This window comes from Rana temporaria (genome assembly GCF_905171775.1).
Source record: "Rana temporaria chromosome 2 unlocalized genomic scaffold, aRanTem1.1 chr2aa, whole genome shotgun sequence".
Taxonomy (NCBI): Eukaryota; Metazoa; Chordata; class Amphibia; order Anura; family Ranidae; genus Rana; species Rana temporaria.
The window spans coordinates 242,501-270,357 of NW_024404406.1; the positions used below are offsets into that span (position 1 = coordinate 242,501).

General features: G+C 50.9%; 1 protein-coding gene across 4 annotated transcripts in view; it reads right to left on the minus strand.

Annotated features, from left to right (window-relative positions):
* The window catches only part of INPPL1 (inositol polyphosphate phosphatase like 1), a 128,310-nt gene that overhangs the window by 16,703 nt on the left and 83,750 nt on the right, over window positions 1–27,857 (minus strand). For 3 of the 4 annotated variants that reach the window (XM_040334035.1, XM_040334038.1, XM_040334039.1), the window contains exons 14-24: window positions 26,384–26,480; window positions 25,703–25,841; window positions 23,873–23,972; window positions 21,830–21,918; window positions 20,177–20,258; window positions 16,613–16,702; window positions 16,422–16,535; window positions 12,761–12,849; window positions 10,695–10,782; window positions 8,866–9,021; window positions 425–509 (exon numbers count right to left, since the gene is read on the minus strand). In XM_040334035.1, coding sequence (XP_040189969.1) covers window positions 425–509; window positions 8,866–9,021; window positions 10,695–10,782; window positions 12,761–12,849; window positions 16,422–16,535; window positions 16,613–16,702; window positions 20,177–20,258; window positions 21,830–21,918; window positions 23,873–23,972; window positions 25,703–25,841; window positions 26,384–26,480 — 1,129 coding nt within the window. The remainder of the gene's footprint in view (window positions 1–424; window positions 510–8,865; window positions 9,022–10,694; window positions 10,783–12,760; window positions 12,850–16,421; window positions 16,536–16,612; window positions 16,703–20,176; window positions 20,259–21,829; window positions 21,919–23,872; window positions 23,973–25,702; window positions 25,842–26,383; window positions 26,481–27,857) is intronic. The other variant, XM_040334036.1, reaches the window with a different exon arrangement.

The window sequence follows — 27,857 nt, forward strand, 5'->3', positions numbered from 1 at the left end:
GCAATTGTCAGTTAAAGCGACGCAGTCCCGAATCGCTTAAAGTGCTCTGGTCTTTGACCAGCAATATAGTCCGGGGGGTAAGTGGTTAAGTACCGAAGTTTGGCGCCATTCTACGAGTGTGCGCAATTTTAAAGCGTGACGTATTAGGTATCAATTTACTCGGCGTAACATCATCTTTCACATTATACAAAAAAATTGGGCCAACTTTACGGTTTTGTTATTTTATAATTCATGAAACGTTTTTTTTAAAAAAAAAAGGTGTTTGAAAAATTATTGCGCAAATACCGCGCAAGATAAAAAGTTGCAATCACCGCCACTTTATTCCCTGGGGTGTCTGCTAAAAATATATATATATAAAATGTTTGGGGGTTCTGAGTAATTTTCGAGCAAACGACCACCAATCACACAAAGCGTTAGACATTACTTGCTGTACCCCTGATTGGTTCGCAGCACAGTGGGCGGTTTCCCTTTCACAGCTCCGGTTTCGTCTTTGTCTATACTGATCCATTCTGCAGGAAGGAAGAAAAAAAAAGACACAAAAGCATATAAATGAGTACTGAGATAGCTCCGCCCATGAATGAATGAATGAATGACTTGTATAGCGCAACGCATGCGAACTGAATCGCCTCTGGGCGCTTTTCCAGCCAGTATCTGCTTGGCTGGTGCGGTCATTTTTTACCCCGTAGGATCGTGACACGCTAGGGACACACAGTCATACACACACATACACATATATACTGGGCCAATTTGGACGAGATCCAATTTACCTACAAGCATGTCTTTGGAGTGTGGGAGGAAACCGGAGTACCCGGAGGAAACCCACGCAGGCACAGGGAGAACATGCAAACTCCAGGCAGATGGTGTCGTGGTTGGGATTCGAACCAGCGAACCTTTTTGCTGCTAGGCGAAAGTGCTACTCACTGCACCACTGTGCTGCCCATCATCTGGTGTTATGTTAATATTCTGCACACCAGCTGAAATTAGACTTGCAGTGGGCGTGACTGATCTGTACAGGGATGGGAGAATGCTGGAGGAACCTACAGAAGACAGAGCGATCCAGGATGTATCACCTTTGTGATGAGGATCACTAGTAGACGATAGAGCAGAAAAATAATTGACAGCGCAGGGAGTGCACAGTGACAGCGCAGGGAGTGCACAGTGACAGCGCAGGGAGTGCACAGTGACAGCGCAGGGAGTGCACAGAGAGAGACGCACAGTGACAGCGCAGGGAGTGTACAGAGAGAGAAGCACAGTGACAGCGCAGGGAGTGTACAGAGAGAGACGCACAGTGACGGCGCAGGGAGTGCACAGAGAGAGAAGCACAGTGCCAGCGCAGGGAGTGTACAGAGAGACAAGCACAGTGACGGCTCAGGGAGTGTACAGAGAGAGAAGCACAGTGACAGCGCAGGGAGTGTACAGAGAGAGAAGCACAGTGACAGCGCAGGGAGTGCACAGAGAGAGAAGCACAGTGACAGCGCAGGGAGTGTACAGAGAGAGACGCACAGTGACAGCGCAGGGAGTGTACAGAGAGAGAAGCACAGTGACAGCGCAGGGAGTGTACAGAGAGAGAAGCACAGTGACAGCGCAGGGAGTGTACACAGAGAGAAGCACAGTGACAGCGCAGGGAGTGTACACAGAGAGAAGCACAGTGACAGCGCAGGGAGTGCACAGAGAGAGAAGCACAGTGACAGCGCAGGGAGTGTACAGAGAGAGAAGCACAGTGACAGTGCAGGGAGTGCACAGAGAGAGAAGCACAGTGACAGCGCAGGGAGTGCACAGAGAGAGAAGCACAGTGACAGTGCAGGGAGTGCACAGAGAGAGAAGCACAGTGACAGTGCAGGGAGTGCACAGAGAGAGAGGCACAGTGACAGTGCAGGGAGTGCACAGAGAGAGAAGCACAGTGACAGCGCAGGGAGTGCACAGGGAGAGAAGCACAGTGACAGTGCAGGGAGTGCACAGAGAGAGAAGCACAGTGACAGCGCAGGGAGTGCACAGAGAGAGAAGCACAGTGACAGCCCAGGGAGTGCACAGAGAGAGAAGCACAGTGACAGCGCAGGGAGTGCACAGAGAGAGAAGCACAGTGACAGCGCAGGGAGTGTACAGAGAGAGAAGCACAGTGACAGTGCAGGGAGTGCACAGAGAGAGAGGCACAGTGACAGTGCAGGGAGTGCACAGAGAGAGAGGCACAGTGACAGTGCAGGGAGTGCACAGAGAGAAGCACAGTGACAGTGCAGGGAGTGCACAGAGAGAGAAGCACAGTGCAGGGAGTGCACAGAGAGAGAAGCACAGTGACGGCTCAGGGAGTGTACAGAGAGAGAAGCACAGTGACAGCGCAGGGAGTGTACAGAGAGAGAAGCACAGTGACAGCGCAGGGAGTGCACAGAGAGAGAAGCACAGTGACAGCGCAGGGAGTGCACAGAGAGAGAAGCACAGTGACAGCGCAGGGAGTGCACAGAGAGAGAAGCACAGTGACAGCGCAGGGAGTGTACAGAGAGAGAAGCACAGTGACAGCTCAGGGAGTGTACAGAGAGAGAAGCACAGTGACAGCGCAGGGAGTGCACAGAGAGAGAAGCACAGTGACAGCGCAGGGAGTGCACAGAGAGAGAAGCACAGTGACAGCGCAGGGAGTGCACAGAGAGAGAAGCACAGTGACAGCGCAGGGAGTGCACAGAGAGAGAAGCACAGTGACGGCGCAGGGAGTGCACAGAGAGAGAAGCACAGTGACAGCGCAGGGAGTGCACAGAGAGACAAGCACAGTGACAGCGCAGGGAGTGCACACAGAGAGAAGCACAGTGACAGCGCAGGGAGTGTACAGAGAGAGAAGCACAGTGACAGCGCAGGGAGTGCACAGAGAGAGAAGCACAGTGCAGGGAGTGCACAGAGAGAGAAGCACAGTGACAGCGCAGGGAGTGCACAGTGACAGCACAGGTAGTGCACAGAGAGAGAAGCACAGTGACAGCGCAGGGAGTGCACAGAGAGAGAAGCACAGTGACAGCTCAGGGAGTGTACAGAGAGAGAAGCACAGTGACAGCGCAGGGAGTGCACAGAGAGAGAAGCACAGTGACAGCGCAGGGAGTGCACACAGAGAGAAGTACAGTGACAGTGCAGGGAGTGCACAGAGAGACAAGCACGGTGACAGCGCAGGGAGTGCACACAGAGAGAAGCACAGTGACAGCGCAGGGAGTGCACAGAGAGAGAAGCACAGTGACAGCGCAGGGAGTGCACAGAGAGAGAAGCACAGTGACAGCGCAGGGAGTGCACAGAGAGAGAAGCACAGTGACAGCGCAGGGAGTGCACAGAGAGAGAGGCACAGTGACAGCTCAGGGAGTGTACAGAGAGAGAAGCACAGTGACAGCGGAGGGAGTGCACAGAGAAAGAAGCACAGTGACAGCGCAGGGAGTGCACAGAGAGAGAAGCACAGTGACAGCGCAGGGAGTGTACAGAGAGAGAAGCACAGTGACAGCGCAGGGAGTGTGAAGAGAGAGAAGCACAGTGACAGCGCAGGGAGTGTGAAGAGAGAGAAGCACAGTGACAGCGCAGGGAGTGCACAGAGAGAGAAGCACAGTGACAGTGCAGGGAGTGCACAGAGAGAGAAGCACAGTGACGGCTCAGGGAGTGCACAGAGAGAGAAGCACAGTGACAGTGCAGGGAGTGCACAGAGAGAGAAGCACAGTGACGGCGCAGGGAGTGCAAGAGAGAGAAGCACAATGACCGCTCAGGGAGTGTACAGAGAGAGAAGCACAGTGACAGCGCAGGGAGTGCACAGAGAGAGAAGCACAGTGACAGCGCAGGGAGTGCACAGAGAGAGAAGCACAGTGACAGCGCAGGGAGTGCACAGAGAGAGAAGCACAGTGACAGCGCAGGGAGTGCACAGAGAGAGAAGCACAGTGACAGCGCAGGGAGTGCACAGAGAGAGAAGCACAGTGACAGCGCAGGGAGTGCACAGAGAGAGAAGCACAGTGACAGTGCAGGGAGTGCACAGAGAAAGAGGCACAGTGACAGTGCAGGGAGTGCACAGAGAGAGAAGCACAGTGACAAGTGCAGGAAGTGCACAGAGAGAGAAGCACAGTGACAAGTGCAGGGGGTGCACAGAGAGAGAAGCACAGTGATGGCTCAGGGAGTGTACAGAGATAGAAGCACAGTGACAGTGCAAGGAGTGCACAGAGAGAGAAGCACAGTGACAGCGCAGGGAGTGCACAGAGAGAAGCACAGTGACAGTGCAGGGAGTGCACAGAGAGAGAAGCACAGTGACAGTGCAGGGAGTGCACAGAGAGAGAAACACAGTGACAGCGCAGGGAGTGCACAGTGATGGCTCAGGGAGTGCACAGAGAGAGAAGCACAGTGACAGTGCAGGGAGTGCACAGAGATAGAAGCACAGTGACAGTGCAGGGAGTGCACAGAGAGAGAAGCACAGTGACAGCGCAGGGAGTGCACAGAGAGAGAGGCACAGTGACAGCGCAGGGAGTGCACAGAGAGAGAGGCACAGTGACAGCGCAGGGAGTGCACAGAGAGAAGCACAGTGATAGCGCAGGGAGTGCACAGAGAGAAGCACAGTGACAGTGCAGGGAGTGTACAGAGAGAGAAGCACAGTGACGGTGCAGGGAGTGCACAGAGAGAGAAGCACAGTGACAGCGCAGGGAGTGCACAGAGAGAGAGGCACAGTGACAGCGCAGGGAGTGCACAGAGAGAGAAGCACAGTGACAGCGCAGGGAGTGTACAGAGAGAGAAGCACAGTGACAGCGCAGGGAGTGTGAAGAGAGAGAAGCACAGTGACAGCGCAGGGAGTGCACAGAGAGAGACGCACAGTGACAGCGCAGGGAGTGCACAGAGAGAGAGGCACAGTGACAGCGCAGGGAGTGCACAGAGAGAAGCACAGTGATAGCGCAGGGAGTGCACAGAGAGAAGCACAGTGACAGTGCAGGGAGTGTACAGAGAGAGAAGCACAGTGACGGTGCAGGGAGTGCACAGAGAGAGAAGCACAGTGACAGCGCAGGGAGTGCACAGAGAGAGAGGCACAGTGACAGCGCAGGGAGTGCACAGAGAGAGAAGCACAGTGACAGCGCAGGGAGTGCACAGGGAGAGAAGCACAGTGACAGTGCAGGGAGTGCACAGAGAGAGAAGCACAGTGACAGCGCAGGGAGTGCACAGAGAGAGAAGCACAGTGACAGCCCAGGGAGTGCACAGAGAGAGAAGCACAGTGACAGCGCAGGGAGTGCACAGAGAGAGAAGCACAGTGACAGCGCAGGGAGTGTACAGAGAGAGAAGCACAGTGACAGTGCAGGGAGTGCACAGAGAGAGAGGCACAGTGACAGTGCAGGGAGTGCACAGAGAGAGAGGCACAGTGACAGTGCAGGGAGTGCACAGAGAGAAGCACAGTGACAGTGCAGGGAGTGCACAGAGAGAGAAGCACAGTGCAGGGAGTGCACAGAGAGAGAAGCACAGTGACGGCTCAGGGAGTGTACAGAGAGAGAAGCACAGTGACAGCGCAGGGAGTGTACAGAGAGAGAAGCACAGTGACAGCGCAGGGAGTGCACAGAGAGAGAAGCACAGTGACAGCGCAGGGAGTGTACAGAGAGAGAAGCACAGTGACAGCTCAGGGAGTGTACAGAGAGAGAAGCACAGTGACAGCGCAGGGAGTGCACAGAGAGAGAAGCACAGTGACAGCGCAGGGAGTGCACAGAGAGAGAAGCACAGTGACAGCGCAGGGAGTGCACAGAGAGAGAAGCACAGTGACAGTGCAGGGAGTGCACAGAGAGAGAAGCACAGTGACGGCGCAGGGAGTGCACAGAGAGAGAAGCACAGTGACAGCGCAGGGAGTGCACAGAGAGACAAGCACAGTGACAGCGCAGGGAGTGCACAGAGAGAGAAGCACAGTGACAGCGCAGGGAGTGTACAGAGAGAGAAGCACAGTGACGACTCAGGGAGTGCACAGAGAGAGAAGCACAGTGACAGCGCAGGGAGTGCACAGAGAGAGAAGCACAGTGCAGGGAGTGCACAGAGAGAGAAGCACAGTGACAGCGCAGGGAGTGCACAGTGACAGCACAGGTAGTGCACAGAGAGAGAAGCACAGTGACAGCGCAGGGAGTGCACAGAGAGAGAAGCACAGTGACAGCTCAGGGAGTGTACAGAGAGAGAAGCACAGTGACAGCGCAGGGAGTGCACAGAGAGAGAAGCACAGTGACAGCGCAGGGAGTGCACACAGAGAGAAGTACAGTGACAGTGCAGGGAGTGCACAGAGAGACAAGCACGGTGACAGCGCAGGGAGTGCACACAGAGAGAAGCACAGTGACAGCGCAGGGAGTGCACAGAGAGAGAAGCACAGTGACAGCGCAGGGAGTTCACAGAGAGAGAAGCACAGTGACAGTGCAGGGAGTGCACAGAGAGAGAAGCACAGTGACAGCGCAGGGAGTGCACAGAGAGAGAAGCACAGTGACAGCGCAGGGAGTGCACAGAGAGAGAAGCACAGTGACAGCGCAGGGAGTGCACAGAGAGAGAAGCACAGTGACAGCGCAGGGAGTGCACAGAGAGAGAAGCACAGTGACAGCGCAGGGAGTGCACAGAGAGAGAGGCACAGTGACAGCTCAGGGAGTGTACAGAGAGAGAAGCACAGTGACAGCGGAGGGAGTGCACAGAGAGAGAAGCACAGTGACAGCGCAGGGAGTGCACAGAGAGAGAAGCACAGTGACAGCGCAGGGAGTGTACAGAGAGAGAAGCACAGTGACAGCGCAGGGAGTGTGAAGAGAGAGAAGCACAGTGACAGCGCAGGGAGTGTGAAGAGAGAGAAGCACAGTGACAGCGCAGGGAGTGCACAGAGAGAGAAGCACAGTGACAGTGCAGGGAGTGCACAGAGAGAGAAGCACAGTGACAGCGCAGGGAGTGTACAGAGAGAGAAGCACAGTGACAGCGCAGGGAGTGTGAAGAGAGAGAAGCACAGTGACAGCGCAGGGAGTGTGAAGAGAGAGAAGCACAGTGACAGCGCAGGGAGTGCACAGAGAGAGAAGCACAGTGACAGTGCAGGGAGTGCACAGAGAGAGAAGCACAGTGACGGCTCAGGGAGTGCACAGAGAGAGAAGCACAGTGACAGTGCAGGGAGTGCACAGAGAGAGAAGCACAGTGACGGCGCAGGGAGTGCAAGAGAGAGAAGCACAATGACCGCTCAGGGAGTGTACAGAGAGAGAAGCACAGTGACAGCGCAGGGAGTGCACAGAGAGAGAAGCACAGTGACAGCGCAGGGAGTGCACAGAGAGAGAAGCACAGTGACAGCGCAGGGAGTGCACAGAGAGAGAAGCACAGTGACAGCGCAGGGAGTGCACAGAGAGAGAAGCACAGTGACAGCGCAGGGAGTGCACAGAGAGAGAAGCACAGTGACAGCGCAGGGAGTGCACAGAGAGAGAAGCACAGTGACAGTGCAGGGAGTGCACAGAGAAAGAGGCACAGTGACAGTGCAGGGAGTGCACAGAGAGAGAAGCACAGTGACAAGTGCAGGAAGTGCACAGAGAGAGAAGCACAGTGACAAGTGCAGGGGGTGCACAGAGAGAGAAGCACAGTGATGGCTCAGGGAGTGTACAGAGAGAGAAGCACAGTGACAGTGCAAGGAGTGCACAGAGAGAGAAGCACAGTGACAGCGCAGGGAGTGCACAGAGAGAAGCACAGTGACAGTGCAGGGAGTGCACAGAGAGAGAAGCACAGTGACAGTGCAGGGAGTGCACAGAGAGAGAAACACAGTGACAGCGCAGGGAGTGCACAGTGATGGCTCAGGGAGTGCACAGAGAGAGAAGCACAGTGACAGTGCAGGGAGTGCACAGAGATAGAAGCACAGTGACAGTGCAGGGAGTGCACAGAGAGAGAAGCACAGTGACAGCGCAGGGAGTGCACAGAGAGAGAGGCACAGTGACAGCGCAGGGAGTGCACAGAGAGAGAGGCACAGTGACAGCGCAGGGAGTGCACAGAGAGAAGCACAGTGATAGCGCAGGGAGTGCACAGAGAGAAGCACAGTGACAGTGCAGGGAGTGTACAGAGAGAGAAGCACAGTGACGGTGCAGGGAGTGCACAGAGAGAGAAGCACAGTGACAGCGCAGGGAGTGCACAGAGAGAGAGGCACAGTGACAGCGCAGGGAGTGCACAGAGAGAGAAGCACAGTGACAGTGCAGGGAGTGTACAGAGAGAGAAGCACAGTGACAGCGCAGGGAGTGTGAAGAGAGAGAAGCACAGTGACAGCGCAGGGAGTGCACAGAGAGAGACGCACAGTGACAGTGCAGGGAGTGCACAGAGAGAGAAGCACAGTGACAGTGCAGGGAGTGCACAGAGAGAGAAGCACAGTGACAGTGCAGGGAGTGCACAGAGAGAGAAGCACAGTGACAGCGCGGGGAGTGCACAGAGAGAGAAGCACAGTGACAGCGCGGGGAGTGCACAGAGAAAGAAGCACAGTGACAGCTCAGGGAGTGCACAGAGAAAGAAGCACAGTGACAGCGCGGGGAGTGCACAGAGAAAGAAGCACAGTGACAGCTCAGGGAGTGCACAGAGAGAAAAGCACAGTGACAGCGCAGGGAGTGCACAGAGAGAGAAGCACAGTGACAGCGCAGGGAGTGCACAGAGAGAGAAGCACAGTGACAGCGCAGGGAGTGCACAGAGAGAGAAGCACAGTGACAGCTCAGGGAGTGTACAGAGAGAGAAGCACAGTGACAGCGCGGGGTGTGCACAGAGAGAGAAGCACAGTGATAGCGCAGGGAGTGCACAGAGAGAGAAGCACAGTGACAGCGCAGGGAGTGCACAGAGAGAGAAGCACAGTGACAGCTTGTGTAAGCGTCCAATCAACATTCAGGGTACATTACGCGCCACCATTACGGACGGGCCCATTTATCTCACCATAAAGCCGCTCTCTGGTGCCCATACGCTCCGCGGGCACGCGCACCCTCATAGAGCCGCGGATGTTGCCGGTTTCCTCTCCTCGATGAGACAGGTAGGTCAGGAATTGCTGCGTGGTACTGCCGATCATCGACTTCAATGCGATCACGCACTCGCCTGAACAGGAAATGTAATGGGGGGGGGGGGGAGAAGGAGTCACATGACTGCACACTGGGGGGGGGGGATAACACACAGCCAGGTATGATCCCCGCCCCTTTGGCATTATGATATACACATTAAAGCTAAACTCCAGGAAAAAACATTTTTATTAAAATAAAATAAATATAATTCTACATATAATATATTCTATATTCTAATATTCTATATATATATAATAAATAAAATATATTCTTCAGGATTAAAATCCACTGTTTGAACCCAATGCCTTTACTACCTTGTAAAAGTATCAGTGACATCATCACTGTGCTGCACATGTGCAGAGAGCAGAGCTGTGGGAGGGGCCCAGTAGGTCCCGACTACTACAAAACTACAGGAGGGGGGCGGAGACCAGACCAGGCACCCTGCACATAGAGACAGAGCAGCAGTGAGCGGTCAGGGACGTTCGAAGGAATTTGGGGGCCCCAAGCAAAATGGACATGGAGGCCCCCCAACCCCTCCGCACGCACGCCCCCTGTCCTATAGAGCTCTGCCCTGCCCCTAATTGGTCTTTCCTCTCCCCCCACCCTCCCCTACCGGTCTCTTCTCACCCCTCCCTATGTTTTTTTACTCCCCCTCCCCGTGTCCTTCTTACTCCGCCCCCCCCTCCCCACATGTTCTTTTTACCCCCCCCCCCCTCCCCCCCCCCCTATGTTTTTTTAATCCCCCACATGTACTTTTTACTCCCCCCCGACCTCCCTATGTTCTTTTTACCCCCCCCCCTCCTTACCGGGTCCGTACCGTGCGGTACAGGAGATTCAAGTTTCCTGTTTGCAGTCTCTGACCATCTCCTGTATTATGTCTGCAGTCTCTGACCATCTCCTGTATTATGTCTGCAGTCTCTGACCATCTCCTGTACTATGTCTGCAGTCTCTGACCGTCTCCTGTACTATGTCTGCAGTCTCTGACCATCTCCTGTACTATGTCTGCAGTCTCTGACCATCTCCTGTACTATGTCTGCAGTCTCTGACCATCTCCTGTACTATGTCTGCAGTCTCTGACCATCTCCTGTACTATGTCTGCAGTCTCTGACCATCTCCTGTACCGTGTCTGCAGTCTCTGACCGTCTCCTGTACTATGTCTGCAGTCTCGGACCGTCTCCTGTACTATGTTTGCAGTCTCTTACCATCTCCTGTACAATGTCTGCAGTCTCTGACCATCTCCTGTAGTATGTCTGCAGTCTCTGACCATCTCCTGTACTATGTCTGCAGTCTCTGACCATCTCCTGTACTATGTCTGCAGTCTCTGACCGTCTCCTGTACTATGTCTGCAGTCTCTGACCGTCTCCTGTACTATGTCTGCAGTCTCTGACCATCTCCTGTACCGTGTCTGCAGTCTCTGACCATCTCCTGTACCATGTCTGCAGTCTCTGACCATCTCCTGTACCATGTCTGCAGTCTCCGACCATCTCCTGTACTATGTCTGCAGTCTCTGACCATCTCCTGTACTATGTCTGCAGTCTCTGACCATCTCCTGTATTATGTCTGCAGTCTCTGACCATCTCCTGTACTATGTCTGCAGTCTCTGACCATCTCCTGTACTGTGCCTGCAGTCTCTGACCGTCTCCTGTAGTATGTCTGCAGTCTCTGACCATCTCCTGTACCATGTCTGCAGTCTCGTGTATGAAGACTCACCGTACGACTCGTACCCGTCCATCGACTTGACCGTCAGCAGCAAGTGCTGGTCCTGCAGATACTCGATCTCGGAGACGATCGGCCGCAACTGCGGGGGGAGGGGGAGGGGGGAAAAGCATCAAAATCCATCAATAATTCCCAGAATACATTCCCTAAAGGGAAGACGCGACAGAATTATGTCCATAGCGACAGGGTGGGTTCGTTTACTAACAAAGCTGCACAGAGAAAGACTCCGTGACGACCAATCCCGAAGGATGAAGCCGTTCTATTTGGCCTCGGGGTCCAGAAATGACAGTGCCTGGAAAAAGTATTCATACCCCTTGACGTTTTCCACATTTTGTCATTTTACAACCAAAAATGTATTTTATGTGAGGGACCAACACAAAGTGTCACATGATTGTGAAGAGGAAAACGGGTAATACGGCCACCCAGGTGTACTTCAGGTAATGCAGGAAGAGCTTCAATGACCCACGGATCTGTGAGGGAAGGGAAACGATACATTTTACAAATAAATATGTGAAAAGTGTGGGGGGGAGGGGCATTTGTATGGCGCCCCCCGGAGTCCATACTTTGTAGAACCCCCTTTCTCTACAAGTCTTTTTGGGGGGTCTCTACCAGCTTTGCACATCTAGAGAGGGACATTTCTCCTCCATTCTTCTTCTCTGTAAAATATCTCAAGGACGGTCAGATTGGATGGAGAGCGTCTGTGATCAGCAATTTTCATGTCTTGCCACAGATTCTCAATGGGATTTAGGTCTGGACTGTGACTGGGCCATTCTAACACATGAATAGACTTTGATGTAAACCCTTCCATTGTAGCTCTGGCTGTACTTTAGGGTCGTTGTCCTGCTGGAAGGTGAACCCCCTCCCCCCCCCCCGGTCTCAAGTCTCTTGGAGACTCTAACAGGTTTTCTTCTAAGATTGTCCTGTATTTGTCTCCATCCATCTTCTCATCAACTCTGACCGGCTTCCCTGTCCCTGCTGAAGAAAAGCATCCCCACCACATGATGCTGCCACCACCATGTTTCACGGTGGGGATGGTGTGTTCAGGGTGATGTGCAGTGTTCGTTTTCCCCACACATAGAACATGGTGTGTAGAATGTCGGTGTCATGTGACCAGAGCACCTTCCTCCACATGTTTGCTGTGTCCCCTCCCCCACATGGTTGCTGTGTCCCCTCCCCCACACGGCTTCTCACAAACTGCAAACAGGACTTCTTCTGTCTTTCTTTCTCCAATGTCTTTCTTCTTGTCACTCTTCCATAAAGGACAGATTTGTGGAGAGACCACTAATAGTTGTCCTGTGGACAGATTCTCCCCCCCTGAGCTGTGCAGCTCCTCCAGAGTTACCATGGACCTCTTGGGGCTGCTTCTCTGATGAATGCTCTCCTTGCCCGGCCCGGTCAGTTTAGGTGGACGGCCGTGTCTTGGTAGGTTTGCAGTTGTGCCATACTCTTCCCATTTTCCGATGTTGGATTGAACAGAAGCTCTGAGAGATCTTCAAAGCTTGGGGGAGATTTTTTTTATAACCTAACCCTGCTTTATACTTCTCCACAACTTTATCCCTGACCTGTCTGGTGTGTTCCTCGGCCTTCGTGATGCTGTTGGTTCACAAAGTTTCTCTAACAAACCTCTGAGGGCTTCACAGAACAGCTGTATTTATACTGAGATTAAATGACACACAGGTGGGCTCTATTTACTAATTAGGTGACTTCTGAAGGCGATTGGTTCCTCTAGATTTTAGTTATCAGAGTAAAGGGGGCTGAATACAAACGCCCCCCCCACACACTTTTCACCTATTTATTTGTATCATTTATCATTTCCCTTCCTTCACGGATCCGTGGGTCATTGAAGCTCTTCCTGCATTACCTGAAGTACACCTGGGTGGCCGTATTACCTGTTTTCCTCTTCACAATCATGTGACACTTTGTGTCTCTCACATAAAATCCCAATAAAATACATTTACGTTTTTGGTTGTAACATGAGAAAATGTGGGGGATGTCAAGGGGTATGAATACTTTTTCAAGTCACGGTTGATGACACACAGAGGTGGGTGAAGGTCACTTACTGTCGGGAGCTGCCTGGATGACCACTGGACTTTGAGGAAGTTGACGTTGTCGACGCTCTGGCTGTCGTTCTCGCTGCTTTTTTTATACTCTGTTATGAACAAAACGCATTGTGCGCCATTACATCAACGCAAAGCGCAAATCGCAAAGAGAGAGAAATTCATAAATGCAAAAGATTCGGCTTAAAACACATATATGGAGCTGCCTTCCTATTCCTGTAAATCGGGGAGGAAATGTGCCCCATTTGTTGGGTGTCATTGGGTGGAATTGTGCCCCATTTGCTGGGTGTCATTGGGAGGAATTGTGCCCCATTTGCTGGGTGTCATTGGGAGGAATTGTGCCCCATTTGTTGGGTGTCATTGGGAGGAATTGTGCCCCATTGCTGGGTGTCATTGGGAGGAATTGTGCCCCATTTGTTGGGTGTCATTGGGAGGAATTGTGCCCCATTTGTTGGGTGTCATTGGGAGGAATTGTGCCCCATTTGTTGGGTGTCATTGGGAGGAATTGTGCCCCATTTGTTGGGTGTCATTGGGAAGAATTGTGCCCCATTTGTTGGGTGTCATTGGGAGGAATTGTACCCCATTTGTTGGGTGTCATTGGGAGGAATTGTGCCCCATTGTTGGGTGTCATTGGGAGGAATTGTGCCCCATTTGTTGGGTGTCATTGGGAGGAATTGTGCCCCATTTGTTGGGTGTCATTGGGAGGAATTGTGCCCCATTGCTGGGTGTCATTGGGAGGAATTGTGCCCCATTTGTTGGGTGTCATTGGGAGGAATTGTGCCCCATTTGTTGGGTGTCATTGGGAGGAATTGTGCCCCATTTGTTGGGTGTCATTGGGAAGAATTGTGCCCCATTTGTTGGGTGTCATTGGGAGGAATTGTACCCCATTTGTTGGGTGTCATTGGGAGGAATTGTGCCCCATTGTTGGGTGTCATTGGGAGGAATTGTGCCCCATTGCTGGGTGTCATTGGAAAGAATTGTGCCCCATTTGTTGGGTGTCATTGGGAGGAATTGTGCCCCATTTGTTGGGTGTCATTGGGAGGAATTGTGCCCCATTTGTTGGGTGTCATTGGGAGGAATTGTGCCCCATTTGTTGGGTGTCATTGGGAGGAATTGTGCCCCATTGTTGAATGTCATTGGGTGGAACTGTGCCCCATTTGTTGGATGTCATTGGGAGGAGTTGTGCCCCATTTGTTGGGTATCATTGTGCCCCATTTGTTGGGTGTCATTGGGAGGAATTGTGCCCCATTTGTTGGGTGTCATTGTGCCCCATTTGTTGGGTGTCATTGTGCCCCATTTGTTGGGTGTCATTGGGAGGAATTGTGCCCCATTGCTGGGTGTCATTGGGACGAATTGTGCCCCATATGTTGGGTGTCATTGGGAGGAATTGTGGCCCATTTGTTGGGTGTCATTGGGAGGAATTGTGCCCCATTGCTGGGTGTCATTGGGACGAATTGTGCCCCATTTGTTGGGTGTCATTGGGACGAATTGTGCCCCATTTGTTGGGTGTCATTGGGAGGAATTGTGCCCCATTTGTTGGGTGTCATTGTGCCCCATTTGTTGGGTGTCATTGGGAGGAATTGTGCCCCATTTGTTGGGTGTCATTGGGAGGAATTGTGCCCCATTGCTGGGTGTCATTGGGACGAATTGTGCCCCATTTGTTGGGTGTCATTGGGAGGAATTGTGACCCATTTGTTGGGTGTCATTGTGGCCCATTTGTTGGGTGTCATTGGGAGGAATTGTGCCACATCGTTGAGGGTCATTGGGCCCCATTGTTGAGTGTCATTGGGAGGAATTGTGCCCCATTGGTGGGTGTCATTGGGAGGAATTGTGCCCCATTTGTTGGGTGTCATTGGGAGGATAGTGCCCCATTTGTTGGGTGTCATTGGGAGGAATTGTGCCCCATTTGTTGGGTGTCATTGGGAGGAACTGTGCCCCATTTGTTGGGTGTCATTGGGTGGAATTGTGCCCCATTTGTTGGGTGTCATTGGGAGGAATTGTGCCCCATTGTTGGGTGTCATTGGGTGGAATTGTGCCCCATTTGTTGGGTGTCATTGGGAGGAATTGTGCCCCATTTGTTGGGTGTCATTGGGAGGAATTGTGCCCCATTGTTGGGTGTCATTGGGTGGAATTGTGCCCCATTTGTTGGGTGTCATTGGGTGGAATTGTGCCCCATTTGTTGGGTGTCATTGGGTGGAATTGTGCCCCATTGTTGGTTTCATGGGGGGGGGGGGGTAATGCCACATTGTTAGTATCAATGGGTGAAATAGCGCCCCAGGATAAGAGCAAGTAAAGGGCCGCCTCTGGCCCCCGGGCCGCAGTTTGGAGATCACTGCTGTAGATGGAGATCACACCGTAGAGTGAAGGAGTCTATATGCCGTGTTTGGCCATCTGATGATTACAAAGCGGTTCTGTTGGGTCGTCAGACTTATATATTCAGATACAGGAGTCCAAACTTTCTAAATATGAACCCATATGAGATCATTGGAGTTCGAGAGGAGACATCCACCTGACCTCTGTTCTCTCTTCAAAGCCCCGAAACTCCTTGAAGGTCAAATGATCTCACACAGTGGGGCTATGAAGGGTTAATGTCCGAGGGAAAGGAGTCAAAGTTTTACTTCCCCCCAGTCTCCGCTCCCCCACCATCCAGCGACGGACTGTCCCTCATTGTCCCCACATCCAGGGCTGTAGACCCTGCTCTGAACTTGGACATCGGGAGGACGATAGACTACAAGAGCGTGGGGGGTGCAGAAGCTGCAGGGGGCCGCTCTAGCTGCGGGGAGCAGTGGAAGCAGCAGGGGCCGCTCTAGCTGCGGGGAGGAGTGGAAGCTGCAGGGGCCGCTCTAGCTGCAGGGAGGAGTGGAAGCTCCAGGGGTCGCTCTAGCTGCAGGGAGGAGTGGAAGCTCCAGGGGCCGCTCTAGTTGCAGGGAGATAGACTGTGTGAAATCGTAAAAGAGGAGGAGTTACTACCTTGGTATATAGCGTATAGAGTGCACATATGATCTGATCAGGTTTGCAGAAATAGCGTTCACTTTGTAAGCTCGTGGACCGGAGTGGAAGGTACACAGCACAGCTGCGGAGAGAAGTGGAAGCTGCAGGGGCCGCTCTAGCTGCGGGGAGGAGTGGAAGCTGCAGGGGCCACTCTAGCTGCGGGGAGAAGTGGAAGCTGCAGGGGGCTGCTTTAGCTGTGGGGAGGAGTGGAAGCTCCAGGGGCCGCTCTAGCTGTGGGGAGGAGTGGAAGCTGCAGGGGCCGCGGGAGGAGTGAAAGCTCCAGGGGCCGCTCTAGCTGCAGGGAGGAGTGGAAGCTCCAGGGGCAGCTCTAGCTGCGGTGAGGAGTGGAAGCTCCAGGGGCTGCTCTAGCTGCGGTGAGGAGTGGAAGCTCCAGGGGCCGCTCTAGCTGCGGGGAGGAGTGGAAGCTCCAGGGGCCGCTCTAGCTGCGGGGAGGAGTGGAAGCTCCAGGGGCCGCTCTAGCTGCGGGGAGGAGTGGAAGCTCCAGGGGCCGCTCTAGCTGCGGGAAGAGGAGTAGAAGCTGCAGGGAGCCGCTCTAGCTGCGGGGAGGAGACACAATGAACCTGGAAACCACATGGGCTGAAGATAAAATTACAAAGCCTGAAATGTGGAGGAGCGGTGGTCACTATTTTACCCACTAGGGGGGGCAACTCACCTTCCAGGCAGCCAGAATAGAACTCGATGAAGAACTTGGTCCTGCTGGCGGTCTTCACAATGGCTTCGATGCTCTCGAACTCTATGTAGGCCTGGTCTGATGGCTTCAGTAGACCTGCATGGAAAGAAGCGTGAGCTCACAGGACAATAACTCCTCCCATAAGGAGCCAAAGTACCTTCCGGATTCATCACCTTTCTTCGAGACGAACTGCGACGTCACGCCAACCTCGAACGACGCAAAGACGGGAGAATGGTCGCTGGTCATGATGTCATCGGTGCAACCTAAAATGAGGTTCAAGACGCCAAGTTAGGCACACGGCACAGAACCAATCTGATCAAACAATAAATAAGAGGCTACAGGAGGAGATTTACCAAGATGGATGCAAGGACAGTGTGCACAGAGGAAGATCAAGCAATAGTGTCCCATCGTTGGTGTCAGTGGGAGGAATAGTGTCCCATCATTGGCATCAGAGGGAGGAATAGTGTCCCATCATTGGTATCAGTGGGAGGAATAGTGTCCCATCATTGGTGTCAGTGGGAGGAATAGTGCCCCATCATTGGTATCAGTGAGAGGAATAGTGTCCCATCATTGGTATCAGTGGGAGGAATAGTGTCCCATCATTGGTATCAGTGGGAGGAATAGTGTCCCATCATTGGTATCAGTGGGAGGAATAGTGTCCCATCATTGGTATCAGTGGGAGGAATAGTGCCCCATCATTGGTGTCAGTGGAAGGAATAGTGTCCCATCACTGGTGTCAGTGGGAGGAATAGTGTCCCAGCAATGGTGTCAGTGGGAGGAATAGTGTCCCATCATTGGTGTCAGTGGGAGGAATAGTGTCCCATCATTGGTGTCAGTGGGAGGAATAGTGTCCCATCATTGGTATTAGTGAGAGGAATAGTGTCCCATCATTGGTATCAGTGGGAGGAATAGTGTCCCATCATTGGTGTCAGTGGGAGGAATAGTGTCCCATCATTGGTATCAGTGGGAGGAATAGTGTCCCATCATTGGTGTCAGTGGGAGGAATAGTGTCCCATCATTGGTATCAGTGGGAAAAATAGTGTCCCATCATTGGTATCAGTGGGAGGAATAGTGTCCCATCATTGGTGTCAGTGGGAGGAATAGTGTCCCATCATTGGTGTCAGTGTGAGGAATAGTGTCCCATCGTTGGTATCAGTGGGAGGAATAGTGTCCCATCATTGGTATCAGTGGGAGGAATAGTGTCCCATCATTGGTGTCAGTGGGAGGAATAGTGTCCCATCATTGGTATCAGTGGGAGGAATAGTGTCCCATCATTGTTGTCAGTGGAAGGAATAGTGTCCCATCACTGATGTCAGTGGGAGGAATAGTGTCCCATCATTGGTGTCAGTGGGAGGAATAGTGCGCCATCATCGGTGTCAGTGGGAGAAATAGTGCCCCATCATCGGTGTCAGTGAAAGGAATAGTGCCCCATCATCGGTGTCAGTGGGAGGAAGTGTCCCATCATTGGTGTAAGTGGGAGGAATAGTGTCCCATCATTGGTGTCAGTGGGAGGAATAGTGTCCCATCATTGGTGTCAGTGGGAGGAATAGTGTCCCATCATTGGTGTCAGTGGGAGTAATAGTGTCCCATCTTTGGTGTCAGTGGGAGGAATAGTGTCCCATCATTGGTATTAGTGAGAGGAATAGTGTCCCATCATTGGTATCAGTGGGAGTAATAGTGTCCCATCATTGGTGTCAGTGGGAGGAATAGTGTCCCATCATTGGTGTCAGTGGGAGGAATAGTGCCCCATCATTGGTGTCAGTGGGAGGAATAGTGTCCCATCATTGGTGTCAGTGGGAGGAATAGTGTCCCATCATTGGTGTCAGTGGGAGGAATAGTGTCCCATCATTGGTATCAGTGGGAGGAATAGTGTCCCATCATTGGTGTCAGTGGGGGGAATAGTGTCCCATCATTGGTGTCAGTGGGGGGAATAGTGTCCCATCGTTGGTATCAGTGGGAGGAATAGTGTCCCATCATTGGTATCAGTGGGAGGAATAGTGTCCCATCATTGGTGTCAGTGGGAGGAATAGTGTCCCATCATTGGTGTCAGTGGGAGGAATAGTGTCCCATCATTGGTGTCAGTGGGAGGAATAGGGTCCCATCATTGGTGTCAGGGGGAGGAATAGTGTCCCATCATTGGTGTCAGTGGGAGGAATAGTTCCCCATCATTGGTGTCAGTGGGAGGAATAGTGCCCCATCATTGGTGTAAGAGGGAGGAATAGTTCCCCATCATTGGTGTCAGTGGGAGGAATAGTGTCCCACCATTGGTGTCAGTGGGAGGAATAGTGTCCCATCATTGGTGTCAGTGGGAGGAATAGGGTCCCATCATTGGTGTCAGGGGGAGGAATAGTGCCCCATCATTGGTGTCAGTGGGAGGAATAGTGCCCCATCATTGGTGTCAGTGGGAGGAATAGTGTCCCATCATTGGTGTCAGTGGGAGGAATAGTGTCCCATCATTGGTGTCAGTGGGAGGAATAGGGTCCCATCATTGGTATCAGGTGGAGGAATAGTGCCCCATCATTGGTGTCAGTGGGAGGAATAGTGCCCCATCATTGGTGTCAGTGGGAGGAATAGTGTCCCATCATTGGTGTCAGTGGGAGGAATAGTGTCCCATCATTGGTGTCAGTGGGAGGAATAGTGTCCCATCATTGGTATCAGTGGGAGGAATAGTGTCCCATCATTGGTGTCAGTGGGAGGAATAGTGCCCCATCATTGGTGTCAGTGGGAGGAATAGTGTCCCATCATTGGTGTCAGTGGGAGGAATAGTGTCCCATCATTGGTATCAGTGGGAGGAATAGTGTCCCATCATTGATGTCAGTGGGAGGAATAGTGTCCCATCATTGATGTCAGTGGGAGGAATAGTGTCCCATCATTGGTGTAAGAGGGAGGAATAGTTCCCCATCATTGGTGTCAGTGGGAGGAATAGTGTCCCATCATTGATGTCAGTGGGAGGAATAGTGTCCCATCATTGGTGTAAGAGGGAGGAATAGTGTCCCATCATTGGTGTCAGTGGGAGGAATAGTGCGCCATCATCGGTGTCAGTGGGAGCAATAGTGCCCCATCATCGGTGTCAGTGAAAGGAATAGTGCCCCATCATCGGTGTCAGTGGGAGGAAGTGTCCCATCATTGGTGTAAGTGGGAGGAATAGTGTCCCATCATTGGTGTCAGTGGGAGGAATAGTGTCCCATCATTGGTGTCAGTGGGAGGAATAGTGTCCCATCATTGGTGTCAGTGGGAGGAATAGTGCCCCATCATTGGTGTCAGTGGGAGGAATAGTGTCCCATCATTGGTGTCAGTGGGAGGAATAGTGTGCCATCATTGATGACAGTGGGAGGAATGGTGTCCCACCATTGGTGTCAGTGGGAGGAATAGTGTCCCATCATTGGTGTCAGTGGGAGGAATAGGGTCCCATCATTGGTGTCAGGGGGAGGAATAGTGCCCCATCATTGGTGTCAGTGGGAGGAATAGTGCCCCATCATTGGTGTCAGTGGGAGGAATAGTGTCCCATCATTGGTGTCAGTGGGAGGAATAGTGTCCCATCATTGGTATCAGTGGGAGGAATAGTGTCCCATCATTGGTGTCAGTGGGAGGAATAGTGTCCCATCATTGGTGTCAGTGGGAGGAATAGTGTCCCATCATTGGTGTCAAGGTTTCGGCACTTATTTATGTTTAATACAGATGAAAAATAACAATTTTTGAAGAGCCCCAATATATATATATACACACACGGCGCTCACCATAGGAGTTACAGATGATGTGGGTCTCTGGGTACGACTTCCACAGGATGCGGTCACACCAGGACGGGACGTTGGTGCGAACCTTTAATAAAAATCCAGAAAAAAAAAAAAGATTAAAAATGGTCTGTAACTATAAAGTTCAATTTTCTTTGATATGATAATAATAATAATGATATATATATATATATAGAGAGAGAGAGAGAGAGAGAGAGAGAGAGAGATTATATATATATATACACACATATATAATAATAATAATAATAATAATATAATATATATATAAAAATCCTGTATAATAATAGCAATAAAAAAAAAAATGGTTTTATTAAATTTAAAAAAATAAATAACAAAAAACAGTAAAGTTAGCAAAAAATTTTTAATAATGTGAAAGATGAAGTTACGCCGAGTAAATAGATACCAAACACGTCACGCTTTAAAACTGCGGCCGCTCGTGGAATGGCGCCAAACTTCAGTACTTAAAAATCTCCATAGGCGTCGCTTTTTAAAAATGTCCGACGCCGCGTACACACGACCGTTTTTCACGACGAGAAAAATGCTATTTTTTTTTTTTAAACTGGCCGTTAAAAACCGGCGTGTGTGGGCTCCAGAGCATTTTTCTTGTCGCGAAAAATGGGCGTTAAAAAATTTAGAACGCGCTCTACTTTTTTCGTCTTCGTTTTTCACGTTGTCGTTTTTCTCGCCGTGAAAATGGTTGCGTGTACGATTTAACGACGGGAAGAAAAAAAAACGCGCGTGCTCAACAGCAAGTTATGAGACGGGGGGAAATTAGCATAATCAGCCCACAGGGTGGCGCCATTCGAATGGAACGTCCCCTTTATAGTGCCGTTGTATGCGTTGAACTTCACCGCGCTTTGCTAGAGCATTTTTTTTTTCACGATCGTGTGTAGGCAAGGCGGGCTTTCAGAGGAATCCCTTCGAGCAAACTTTCCTTGACATGAAAAACGGTCGTGTGTATGCGGCATTACAGGTTACCAGTTCAGAGTTAGTCTGCCTTCACACTGAGACGCTTTGCAGGCGATATTGCGCTAAAAATAGCGCCTGCAATGCGCCCTGAAAGACCAGCTCCTTTCTGCCCAGTGTGAAAGCCTGAGGGCTCTCACACTGGAGCGTTGCACTGGCAGGACGCTAAAAAAAGCTAAAAAAAAAGTCTTTGAGGCGCGGTAAAAATACTGCTCCTATAGCGCCCTCGCCCGTTGAAACCAATGGGGTATCGCCTCCAACCCGCGCCCGCAAAAAGCAGAGTTTTTAACCCTTTTTCGGCCTCTAGTGTGGGGGGTTAAACCCGAAAATCGCGGCAAATACAACAGTAAAACGCCACTAAAAAAAGTGTCGCTTTACCGCCAGCGCACCCAGCGCCTCAGTGTGAAAGTAGCCTTACAGAGGAGGCCGTGGCCTCGCCTAAAAAATCCTGCTCGCAGCTCGCCGCGATCCTGGGAAAAGGGGGGAGTACTGCGTGCTCCGTGAGAGAGAGTAAATATCTCGGAGTGTTACACCAACGCATTACTCTACATGCACTTCGCATGGAAAAATACGTGATGACAGGTCCACTTTGAGGCTGGAAAAGATTGGGGGGGAGGGGAATAATGTGATTGGGATAAACAGGCAATGTAAGGAGCGTAGAGATGGACTTACCCCGGTGGGCTTGTGTTTGTGCCACACATAGGTGTCCCGGGAGCCCCTCTCATAGCGGTAGGTGGGGGGATAGGAAATCTCTTCCTCACCTATAAAGAGAGAAATAAAATCCGTTACATCTTCAGGTGTGGGAGGAATACAGAGTCCGGGGGGGTAGTGCCTCCGCCCATTGGGGTAAACCCCGCCCACCGCGCCACTGGCCAGGCTTCGGGTACAGGGCCGTCTTTAATATTGATTGGACCCTGGGCAAAAAAATTCTTACAGCATATCTTTACCACTTACTGACTGGTTGCTAGAGGTTACAGAATATCATTACCGCTTACTGACCGGTTGCTAGAGGTTACAGCATATCATTACCACTTACTGACTGGTTGCTAGAGGTTACACCATATCATTACCATGTACTGACTGGTTGCTAGAGGTCACAGCATATTATTACCGCTTACTGACTGGTTGCTAGAGGTTACAACATATTACTGCTTACTGACTGGTAGCTAGAAGTTACAGCTTATCATTACCACTTACTGACTGGTTGCTAGAGGAAACAGCATATCATTACCACTTACTGACGGGTTACTAGAGGTTACAGCATATCATTACCGCTTACTGGCTGGTTGCTAGAGGTTACAGCATATCATTACCACTTACTGACTGGTTGCTAGAGGTTACAGCTTATCATTACCGCTTACTGACTGGTTGCTAGAGGTTACACCATATCATTAACATTGACTGGTTGCTAGCGGTTACAGCATATCATTACTGCTTACTAACTGGTTGCTAGAGGTTACAGCATATCATTACTGCTTACTGACTGGTTGCTAGAGGTTACAGCATATCTTTACCACTTACTGACTGGTTGCTAGAGGTTACAGAATATCATTACCGCTTACTGACTGGTTGCTAGAGGTTACAGCATATCATTACCACTTACTGACTGGTTGCTAGAGGTTACAGCATATCATTACCGCTTACTGACCGGTTGCTAGAGGTTACAGCATATCATTACCACTTACTGACTGGTTGCTAGAGGTTACACCATATCATTACCATGTACTGACTGGTTGCTAGAGGTCACAGCATATTATTACCGCTTACTGACTGGTTGCTAGAGGTTACAACATATTACTGCTTACTGACTGGTAGCTAGAAGTTACAGCTTATCATTACCACTTACTGACTGGTTGCTAGAGGAAACAGCATATCATTACCACTTACTGACGGGTTACTAGAGGTTACAGCATATCATTACTGCTTACTGGCTGGTTGCTAGAGGTTACAGCATATCATTACCACTTACTGACTGGTTGCTAGAGGTTACAGCTTATCATTACCGCTTACTGACTGGTTGCTAGAGGTTACAGCATATATTTACTACTTACTGGCTGGTTGCTAGAGGTTACAGCATATCATTACAGCTTACTGACTGGTTGCTAGAGGTTATAGCATATCATTACCGCTTACTGACTGGTTGCTAGAGGTTACACCATATCATTAACATTGACTGGTTGCTAGCGGTTACAGCATATCATTACTGCTTACTAACTGGTTGCTAGAGGTTACAGCATATCATTACTGCTTACTGACAGGTTACTAGAGGTTACAGCATATCATTACCACTTACTGACTGGTTGCTAGAGGTTACAGCACATGATTTCTGCTCGTTGATTGGTTGCTAGAGGTTACAGCACATCATCTACTCACTGCAGAGGGGCGTGATATACATAGGAATGCTCCCGTTATTTACATATGAATGACGGTTATTTACATGTAAACACGGGGTCTGCAGGTGAGTCATCTGTACACAACAACAGTGCAGAGCTGGGCAGCACTAGTAGCAGCACTTCACACTGAGATATCAGGACACAGCACAGGACTAAAACCTCAAGGGGATTTAAAACTGGCATAGTTGGCAAGTATGAGGCGGCTGCTTTGGGCCCCACAACAATGACAGGGCCCCGGGCAGCTCCCCTTTTGTCCTGCCTTAAAGACGGCCCTGATCACACAGAATCTCCAGGCTGTGGCCCCCGGGGGTCGGAAACTCACTAAAACGCAGGAAGATCTTGTTCTTCTCCTTCTCCAGGTTGAGTTGGTCGACTTTCAGCAACGGATCAAATTCCTTCCTGCTGATGAAATTCAGGATTTCCTACGAGAAACAAACACAGAGAGTCACCACCCCTCCGGAATGAGGAGACAGGGGGGGTACAGGGGGGGGGGGGATACAGAGGGGGGGGGAGGGGGGGGTACAGAGGGGGGGGGGATACAGGGTGCAGGCTCAGCTCCTATTGGTAGACAATGCATGGGACACCCAGAACAGTCCTGGCCAGGATGGGGAGGAATGATCTAGAATGATGCTGGACGTCCTCCTCCAGGCCAGGAAATGAGGCGGGGGTCTATCCTTGTAATGCACATTGTGAGAAGTTCACAGTGTGCAGTGAAATCAGAGTACTAACTAACCCCCAATATGAAATGACAGGGGCGGGACCAGGGATAGCTGCACTGTGCCCATGTGCATGCCTCACTGTGCCCATGCCTCACTTTGCCCATGTGCATACCTCACTGTGCCCATGCCTCACTTTGCCCATGTGCATACCTCACTGTGCCCATGCCTCACTGTGCCCATGCCTCACTGTGCTCATGTGCATGCCTCACTGTGCCCATGTGCATGCCTCACTGTGCCCATGCCCCACTGTGCCCATGCCTCACTGTGCCCATGTGCATGCCTCACTGTGCCCATGCCTCATTGTGCCCATGCCTCACTGTGCCCATGCCTCATTGTGCCCATGCCTCACTGTGCCCATGTGCATGCCTCACTGTGCCCATGCCCCACTGTGCCCATGTGCATGCCTCACTGTGCCCATGTGCATGCCTCACTGTGCCCATGCCTCACTTTGCCCATGTGCATGCCTCACTGTGCCCATGTGCATGCCTCACTGTGCCCATGTGCATGCCTCACTATGCCCATGTGCATGCCTCACTATGCCCATGCCTCACTGTGCCCATGTGCATGCCTTACTGTGCCCATGCCTCACTGTGCCCATGTGCATGCCTCACTGTGTCCATGCCTCGCCTCACTGTGCTTGCCTCACTGTGCCCATGCCTAATTGTGTCCATGCCTAATTGTGCCCATGACTAGACTGACGTTTAACATGGGAGTCTATGGAAGGGGTGCCCCGGCTTTCAAAAATCGGTGCTTCCCGGTCGTAGGTCCCCCAGACAACTTTGCACACTTGTAGAGGAGAAATGGGGCTACATGTGTGCCAAGTTCCGGTACCGGGTCCCCAAATTCCAGGAGATCAGGCGCAAATTGGTGACTCGAGTATAAGCCGAGGGGGGCACTTTCAGAACCCCCAAAAATGTGCTGAAAAGCTTGGCTTATACTCGAGTATATACAGCACATCATATACGGCTTATATACGGTATATATACACGGCTTATATACAGTACATCATATACGGCTTATATACGGTATATATATACGGCTTATATACAGTACATCATATACGGCTTATATACGGTATATATATACGGCTTATATACAGTACATCATATACGGCTTATATACGGTATATATATATATACGGCTTATATACGGCACATCATATACGGCTTATATACGGTATATATATATATACGGCTTATATACGGTATATATATATACGGCTTATATACGGTACATCATATACGGCACATCATATACGGCTTATATACGGCACATCATATACGGCTTATATACGGTATATATACGGCTTATATACGGCACATCATATACACAAGACGTTCTCAGTCTATGCTCATCAGATCGATGCTCTAATACAGGAGGGGGGACCTCCTCTGGGACCCGATCGCCGCCCACACACAAGATGGCCGCCTCACCTGCACGTCCATGTCCAGGCGGTAATTCAGGTCACCAAACCAGAAGAGGTGGGTGAAGCGCAGAGAGATATCGAAGGAGTTCAGCTGTTTGTCCCCGAGCGACAGGAGCCGCAGGATGTCCAGGTAATTCTGGTTACGTCTGGGAGAGATCGGAGAGACGAAGGGTGAAAATGAAAAAAAATGAAGCTTATTCTGCTTATATTCGCCCTTCCATAGTCCCCCCCCACTACACCCCCCCCCCCATCAACATCAATAAAAACCTTTCCATTGTCATGACATACCTTACTTTAATCCCAGTGGCACCATCATGTGCTTCTCTATGCAATGCAGGCAGATGGTGGCTGGTGGGAGGGGCACCACACAGCACAGCACTCCTAATATCAGCCCTCAGTCTTCCATGCAATGCAGGCAGTGGGAGGGGTTATGCAAATATTGAAATGCCTTCATGGGTGGGTGTTGGTCTGAAGGGGAGTGGGCGGTTCCTATCAGTGCGGATGCACTGGGGGGGGGGGCACCGCGAATCGAGAAGCAGGGGGGGCTGCCGCCACGATTTACGGTCGGGGGAGAGGGGCTTTGGGTGCTGACAAACATAAAAAAAAGAAAAAAGTGGGATGCCATCTGGGGCCCCTTAGAGGTCGGGGGGGGGGCAGAAAGAGAATTTAAAGGGGACCTGCCACTCACCTGGTGGTCTTCTCATTGCCCGAGGTCAGGTGACAGTTCACAAAGCCGAACGAGGTGCCGTTAAACATAAAAGATATTCCCACCGCACCTTTATTACCTGCAGGGGGAGACAGTGAGGTTAGTACAGACATATGGCGGGGGAGGGTCACCACTCCTGAAAATGCTGATTCTCTGGCTTTTATGCTCAATGACCCAGAACAAGCATGCGGCCAGTGAAGGCAGAACTCATTCTTGTTTTTGGGGCGAGTGTGATCGGAGCAGCATGAGACGAGCTCAGGTGACTCCTCCCCCCCATTTTCTTATAAAATAAATCAAGAATAAACCAAATATAAGAGCAAATGAAAATATATAAGACGATCAAAAACAAAATAATAAAAAATGGGGTAAAAAACAAACGTAAATAGGTTATATGCTGTGCAGTTTGAATGTAAAAAATCAACAATTTAAAAAGGAAAAATACCACATTTGGCCACTAGATGGGGGATAAGTATCATAGCAATTTGCTTTAATACTAAGCACCATCTACTGGCCAAATGCAGTATTTTCCATTTTTAAAATCAATAGATACACATTCATCCCATGACATTTCAACGGGCTGCCTTAATGTAACACACGCTATCACACCAGGACAACAGGATCTGAAAGGGCCCTCAGGAGCCATTTATAGCCAATTTCAGCCCTAAAAACCACCAAAAAGCACCTACTGACTCCAAATAATTTATAGAATGGCAAATTGGAGGAGTGGTTCCTCCAGGGCGGAGCATCCCATGACATTTAAATAGGCTGCCTTAATGCAACACATGTTATTGCACCAGGACAACAAGGTCTGAATTGGCCCTCGGGAGCCATTTATAGCCAATTTCAGCCCTAAAAAACACCAAAAAGCACCATTTGACTTTGAATAATTGATAGAATGGCAAATTGGAGGAGTGGTTCCTCTAGGGCGGGGCATAGATCACGGAGCATCCCATGACATTTAAATCAGCTGCCTTAATGCGAAACATGCCATCGCAACCAGGACAACAAGGTCTGAATTGGCCCTTACCCATTTCAACCCTAAAAAGCACCTACTGACTCCAAATAATTTATAGAATGGCAAATTAGGGGAGTGGTTCCTCTAGGGCGGAGCATCCCATGATATTTAAATAGGCTGCCTTAATGCAACACATGTTATTGCACCAGGACAACAAGGTCTGAAAGGACCCTCAGGAGCCATCTATAGCCCATTTCACTCCTAAAAACCACCAAAAAGCACCATTTGACTTCAAATAATTGATAGAATGGCATATTGGAGGAGTGGTTGCTCTAGGGCGGGGCATAGATTGCAGAGCATCCCATGATATTTAAATCAGCTGCCTTAATGCGAAACATGCTATCGCAACCAGGACAACAAGGTCTGAATTGGCCCTTGCCCATTTCAACCCTAAAAAGCACCTACTGACTGCAAATAATTTATAGAATGGCAAATTAGGGG